At 43.1% G+C, this 7424-nt stretch overlaps 1 protein-coding gene across 1 annotated transcript in view; it reads left to right on the top strand.

Annotated features, from left to right (window-relative positions):
- Positions 1-547: 547 nt before the first annotated feature.
- Positions 548-7424, top strand: part of LOC308334537 (inverted formin-2-like) — a gene marked incomplete at both ends in the record, with an annotated part of 19046 nt that continues 12169 nt past the window's right edge. The window contains 6 exons of the mRNA XM_080791335.1: positions 548-676; positions 1571-1835; positions 2867-2982; positions 3207-3366; positions 4576-4609; positions 4884-5025. Coding sequence (XP_080647461.1) covers positions 548-676; positions 1571-1835; positions 2867-2982; positions 3207-3366; positions 4576-4609; positions 4884-5025 — 846 coding nt within the window. The remainder of the gene's footprint in view (positions 677-1570; positions 1836-2866; positions 2983-3206; positions 3367-4575; positions 4610-4883; positions 5026-7424) is intronic.

Genomic DNA, 7424 nt, shown 5'->3' with positions numbered 1-7424 from the left:
TCAAACAATTTGTTCTAGAGAGCCCTTTTGCAATAGTAAATGGTTGGTTTAGAACCAACAGTTAATTTGTAGTCCCCTGGGCCAGGGATTTTTATTTTTGTCATTACCTTAGTTTAAATACATGTATACATTTCTAAAGAGAATCTGATTTATTTTAGTCCATCCACTTTTAATTTGTTCAATAGTTAATACCTAGACCCTAACTTTACTATTTTGAGCCTGTAAATACCAACTAAATACTTGAGTAAAAGTATCCGTGCATGGTCAAAGTACAAATCACTTACTGCCGAATGCCTCACTGTTACAGGTGCAAGCTGTGTTCCTCTATTGATTCTTTTAAACAAATAGTCCCTCTACCCGCTCCATTCCAATTCAAAAATAGCATAAAAATAATTCAAATGTAACAGAAATATGCAATGTGGCCCATCTGGAGAGTGTGTGGAAATATAGTGGCCCTCGCCATCGCCAAAGTTGCCCACCCCCTGCTATAGTGCATTCAATTTAATTCTGGTGATTCTGGTGTCTTTCTGCAGCTGTGTTGGTCGCCATGGCAGCCAGACTCCAGTGGGAGGCGGTGAAGAGTCACGTGACCAGCGGTCCAAAGCAGGAGGTCGACGCCCACCTGGAGGCCAACATGGAGAACGCCCAACCTGAACTCTGCATCAGGTTACTGCAGGTGACCTCTGACCTTTAGTGGTATACCCCTTAACCCTAAACCTGAACTCTGTATGGGGGTTACTGTATATATGTGACTTTATCTGGGAGGCCATTCTTTTTAAAAAAGCATTTAAAATAACCAATAACCACATTCAATTTGTAATTTGGCCGCGGATCCCCCATCTGAAAATGTTCAGTGCCAGTTAGGGGAACCCCGGGAGAGATGATTTCACTGTGTGAATGTTTAAGACAACTCTAAATTATTTGAACGTTTACAAAGACTTTTGATAATTTTCAAAGAATAAGAGTGTGGGGGTCAAGTCCGAGTCGAGACCGAGTAGAGAGACTTTTCTCATTTGATATGTACAGAAAACACTGCAAGAGCAGGCAGGCACGTCAGCTGTGCTCCATTACTTAACGAGATTATTAAAAGATTAAGATTATTACAACAAACCTATTGGTGCCAGACAGCTCTCTTATAATGTTAATGTGAGTGGGCTCCTCATAATGCGGGTATAACACAATTATTTCATTGCATTGTAGTGACTCGTGACTCGAGTGTACTCGGCGTGGGTGGGTATAGAGTCCCAAGTCCAAATGTTTGGGCGAGACCGAGACAAGAGTAAATTAAAAACGTGGACTCGAGACCGAGACCGGACTCGAGTGTCCGGCAGGTTCCGGGTGCATATCTTTGGTCCGACATACTAACAGTGCGACATGCAATAGTCCGACACCCTATACCCCAAACCCTAACCGTGCATGCAGAAGCGGAAGCGTATGTGTCTTAATTAACCGGCCACGCATGTCGGAGCCACGAGTGAACCGGCGCTGGCGTATGTCGGACTATTGGTATATGTCGGACTAACGTATATATATATATATATATATATATATATATATATGCCCCCGGCAGGTTCCCACCATGGTCAACTACTCGGGCCTGAAGAGACGCCTGGAGAGCTGCGACCGGGGCTGGATGGTGGACTTCCTGGAGCTGAGCGGCCTGGACCTGCTGATGGAGGCGCTGGGGAGGCTGTCGGGCCGCGGCTGCATCGCCAGGATCTCCGACGCCCTGCTGCAGCTGACGTGCGTGGCGTGCGTCCGAGCCGTCATGAACTCGCCGGCGGGCCTCCGCTTCATCCTGGAACACGACGGCTACGTCAGCACTCTCACGCAAGGTATACAAATGAGCAATGTATAGGCATTGCAGACGCTCTCTTAGCCCATTCTGACCCGAGATCAGATTCATACGAGGTTTCCACTGGACACACACTGGTCTGATTAGCCCATTCTGACCTGAAATCAGATTCTAAAAATGTCAGTCGTTCTTCGATTTTTCAAAAATAGCAGACCTACAAGAGCTTGTAGATCTGCTATTTTTCAATAGCTAAAGCATAACATGATGCTAATACCAAAATGGGTTCCCGTTCAGAATGGCTTAATCCAGAGCGATTTACAGTAAGCAAGAACAACGTCTTAACAGTAGAATATCTGCACAATGAAACTACGAGTGTGCACTATAAGAGTTGGGGGTCTTTACTGTGATCTCTGTAGAGAAGATTGGAGAGATAAGTACTTTATTGTCATTGTTTTTACACAAAAGCAACACAATTACATTTAGAGCTCCACTGCCTCCACAGGCATAACCAACAATAAATAAAATTTTGTGTAATATGCTGTGTGCAATGTGCAAAGTCCAGTTCTTGTAGCCATTTAGGAAGGGTCGGGGTAATGATAATTGTTTAGCAGCCTGACAGGTCAGTCCGCTGGTCCTGGACCTAATGGACCGGTACCTCCTACCAGAGGGCAGTAGTATCAAGAGATGGTGTATATTATGTCTACATAAAAATGCTATCTAAAAATTACATAAGTTTAGCCTTTGCATACGCTTGTAAGGTCGTCGAGGCTAGGGCAAGTGCTACGGCAAGTGCTATACGGGCTAAGATGGAGTCTGAAGAGGTGGGTTTTCAGACTATACGGCGGAAGATCGGGAGTGAGTCTGCAGTTCTGATTGCAATGGGAAGTGCATTCCATAGTTTTGGAGCCAGAAGGGAGAAGAGTCTCAATACAAAACTAACAAGCTCCATCCCTATAGTTGTATTGATGCATGTTGACTGGTTAATTGTGTGCGCATGCAGCTCTGAACATCCTCTAATGTGATGGTGAAGATACGTATTGACCAGGTCGTTTGTATTGGTGTTATCGACAGCTCTCAACACCTCTAATGTGATGGTGAAGATGCAGGTGTTTGACCTCCTGACTGCCCTGAGCATGTTTGACCAACGTGGACTGACGCTGACTCTGCAGGCACTGGACAACTACAAGGTACACGAACGCACGCACACACACACACACACACACACGCACGCGCACACAAACACACAGGCTACAAGCAACACATTGTTGGCGTCGAGCAGGAATCTTCGAGGGACGGTGGGCCGTAGCCTATTATTGAATTACACATACAAATAATTGCGATGTAGCGTTTCCATTGGAACACATATATATTTGTTTCATTCCCGTGTGTGTATAATTGTTGTGTTTCCCAGAGTGCACTGCAGCACCAGTACAGGTTCAGTGTGGTAATGAATGAGCTGCGGCAGACGGACAACGTGTCCTTCATGGTCTCCATCATGAGTTGCGTCAACGTCCTCCTGTTTGGACACGACGACCTGCGCAAGAGAGACAAACTACGCAAAGAGTTCATAGGTATATATTTATATGTATACAATACTACTGGCCACTACTTCTGTTATACTGCTACTATGGGTGCTGGTTTCAAAGAGTTCATAGGTATGTATATGTATACAATACTACTGGCCACTACTTCTGTTATACTGCTACTATGGGTGCTGGTTTCCTGTTACTAACTATATACCCACTGACTGTGGAATCGGAATTGCATTTTATTTCAAATCATTCATCAATTTAATTGTAGTGCTGAATCCCAACAGGATCGTTTACATGTAAAGCAGAGACCTGCCATTGTGCATTGGGGCGACCGACAGACAGACAGACGGACGGACGGACGGACAGACAGAGGCAGGGAGAAACAGAGATAGAGACACACACATAGACATATGCACGCACGCACGCCTTATTGTTCCTTCAAAGATTGTGAGATCACTCAGGTCTTCTGTCTGTCCCCCGTTCTAGGCTAGAGACTAACGACCCTCCACTTTTAATGTTTTTATACTGTTTTTGAGATTTAACATATTTTGTTATTGGGTTTTTTTGGTTTTTTTATATCTTTTTATTGGGTTTTTTTTTTAATTTCCCCACCATGTGGGGTTGTTCATGTCAGCATATACATATATATATTTGGCACCCCTCATTTTCCTCCCGTCCACCCACTATGCCCTAACCTGACTATGCCAGATGGGGGCGGTATTGGGTAACCATGTTCCCCTGAAACAATTGTGTGTAGCAAGCTTCTTGGATCTGGCAGCGTCAGGTTAACTATGCCCACCCACTCTTCCCCAATGCAGAGACAATACTGGAGAAGGGGGAAATGACAAAAATACAAAAAAGAAAGAAGAAGTAAATAAATTAAAAAGAGAGGGGGGAGGGGAAAGGAGGAAAGGAGACCACCTGTGTGTGCGCGCGGCCACCGGTTTACACGACGCATGTACAACGCATAGGCCTAATGCGTTCACCATTATATAGTTCAAATATCACTCATCTCTGGGACTACCGTCAGGGCTTTTACATGGTCAACAAATCCATGTTTGCTGGAAAGTTGCTATTTTTATGCAATGATATTTCAATTGTACAGCACCTGTTGTTTCTGAAGGTGCTTCATAAAGAAATACCTTTCTATAGTTACTAATACTAGTACTAATACTATTCTAGTGCTACTACTAGTACTACTACCTAGCTATCGGTGGTAACAGTGTGATTTCTCTATTTCTTTTTTAGGTCTCCATTTGTTAGATTTGTTGCCTAAACTCAGGTAAACTTTAACACGTTCATATTTTTTATACATGGATTTAAAGTATCAAAGTGTATATAGTGTGTTTACTGTGAGATTAACTATAGGCAGGTAGCCTATACTTGAATGTTTTGAAATAAATGTACTGTTATAGAACTTATCTAAAAACGTGTGTGTGGTGTGTATGTGTGTGTGTGTGTGTGTGTGTGTGTGTGTGTGTGTGTGTGTGTGTGTGTGTGTGTGTGTGTGTGTGTGTGTGTGTGTGTGTGCGTATGTATGTGCGTGCGTGCACCAGGGACACTGAGGACGTGGACCTCAACATCCAGGTGGATCTGTTCGCAGACGGCCTGTGTGAAGACCAGCTGGAGATGGACAGAGTTTATGGAGGAGTGGAGATGAGCGACCATCAGCAGGTGTTCACCACTCTGTTCACCAGGGTGGGTTGGCTCTGCAATCAGTGTTGATTCATATCGACTCAAGTGCTTTACAGAGTCGAACGTATAGTCGATGGAATTCACATACACATAAGGACACATAATGCTACATTACATAATACACTATGCATGGCCACGTAACGGACGGAGTGAATTGCGTGCGTTTAACTAGACTAAAATGTTAGGAAGGGACTAGTGGACAAGAGATCCAGTATAACTTGTGTGTGTGTGTGTGTGTGTGTGTGTGTGTGTGTGTGTGTGTGCCAAACCCTAATGATAACCAGTATGTTACTGATCAACCAGGCCTTTGTCCTAGCCAGCCAGTTCCCTGACCTGTCTGACCCAGGCCTGGCAGGATGCTCACTAGACCTCCTTAGTACGAGTAAGACGCGCGAACGCGGGAAGCGAACGCAGATCGTAAATTGCAATAACAATTAGAATAAATTCTCATAAATCACTCAGCTCCATACATGGGCACAAAAGGGGCCAGGTCCACAACAAACAAATCACTGGCCCCTTTTGTGCCCATATATGGAGCTGAGTGGACCTGGCCCCTTTTGTGCCCATATATGGAGCTGAGTGATTGCTGATGCAGCACACTCCATATTTGGATAGCGGGACAGACAGACACACGGACACACAGACATGATCTGCTAGGTCTCATAGTAAGTGCTCACTGCGTTCGCAATCACTGCGTTCGCAATCACTCAATGCTCATACCATATCTTAAGAATAGGCTCACACTTTAAACATGGACTATAAGACTACATCTAACCCACAACTCCGTATATCTCAATGTGAAATACATGATATAACATATAACCTTGTTGTGTGGATGTAAGTACAGGTGTTTCTCTATGTATTTATGACTTGAGAACAGAAACCATCTTAACATAGTAGGCTATACTAACTTCTGTTCTACCTCTGAGGGGGAAGGGTGGCTTGGTTTGTGAAATGATCCCTCTGCATGCCCACTTTGAGTTCCTCCAGCTGTTTTAGTTGGAGGCAGTCAGATTACTGGGTCTCTCCACATATCTACCCCAGATTGTGTCCCCAACTCTATTCATCTATATGCCCACTGGCTACCTATGTCTGGGCGCCAATATACGACATCTGAAAATAGATCGGCAGAAACACATTCACTTCAAAGGAACTAGGCTATTAACGCGAGGTAACACGAATGCAAAAATAAAACGTAAACATTGCAAATAATACAAAGCAGCAATGATCAACTGTACTGTACCTTGTGGCCTTATAGCCAGGTGCTTAAACAAAATAAACGTTTGAAGTGTTCCTTTGCAATGCAGTTCAGTTGTTGTTTCCATTAGAATGTCGCGCCAAATGGTACTTTTACTGAACCACTTCCGTCCTCAGTTCTCACAGTTTCTCAGTTTCCAAATAAAAGCTATACAGTCAGTAATAACAGTATAATAAAACGAACTCAACTACAATTATGTCAGGCAAAATACAATAAAGATGTAGGTTGAGGCATTGATAATAAAACATCATATAACCATGAAAACTGTTTTTATAGGCTACCCCAAATAAAGAGAAAAGTCTAAAAGTAGACCAGAGTCCAGTGTAACTTTGAAAGTCTAAAGACTTGGCTGTCCACAAAGGCAACAGCGCCCTCCTCTGGCCAGAGGGAGTATCTGTAGGGCCACTTATGGAAAATGACACTTCATACTCAATATAGTGCTTAAGTGGTTATTTACATGTTGACCTCTGGACATTTTACTCTCATGAAATAATGGAGCTCAGTGAAGAGTCTCCTGACATAGTGTAGCAAGCTGTTGTTCCTCCGCCAGCTTCTATATTGTTCTGAAGAAATGAGCAGCACCCAGGTGTGGAATTCCTTCAAATTTAGGGGTTGTGATTGTGTTTATTCATTTAAATTGAGAAGAAACATTCTTTCACCAGGTTAATTAGATAATAACAACCCTATTCAAAGTCATGAGTGCTGCACATTTCTTCACAACAATATAAGCTATAGTGTTCTATGGAGGAACAATATTGCTCAACTGTACGAGTGTCCTATAATTCACTTTCCTTTTTAACTATTTTATTATTGTCGGTTGTGTTGCAGTATTGTATATAGCATAGAATACTTGAAGAATTGTTCCCATCCCATTAGTTATACATTTATGTTGAAGCCAACGCAAAATAGCTGCAACACAAACGGTAAATATAACGGCAACAAAGCTAGACACAAATCCCCATTGCTTTTCTATCTGTCGGTCTGTCTCTCTGAGTATAAGTATTATATTCAAATGCAGTTGTATTGCCACATCCTGTAAAAAGGGTTGTGACTTTGGAATAGAGATAGAAGGAAAGCACAAGGAAGTAGATGTGGACGTACTGGCATGATGCAGCTATAGAATTTTTAACAGCTTTCCCCAAAT

The sequence above is a fragment of the Protomyctophum bolini genome, assembly GCF_963924005.1.
Source record: "Protomyctophum bolini genome assembly, chromosome: 19".
Taxonomy (NCBI): Eukaryota; Metazoa; Chordata; class Actinopteri; order Myctophiformes; family Myctophidae; genus Protomyctophum; species Protomyctophum bolini.
Note: the sequence above shows the minus strand (reverse complement) of the source record. Positions and strands in the feature narration are given on the sequence as shown.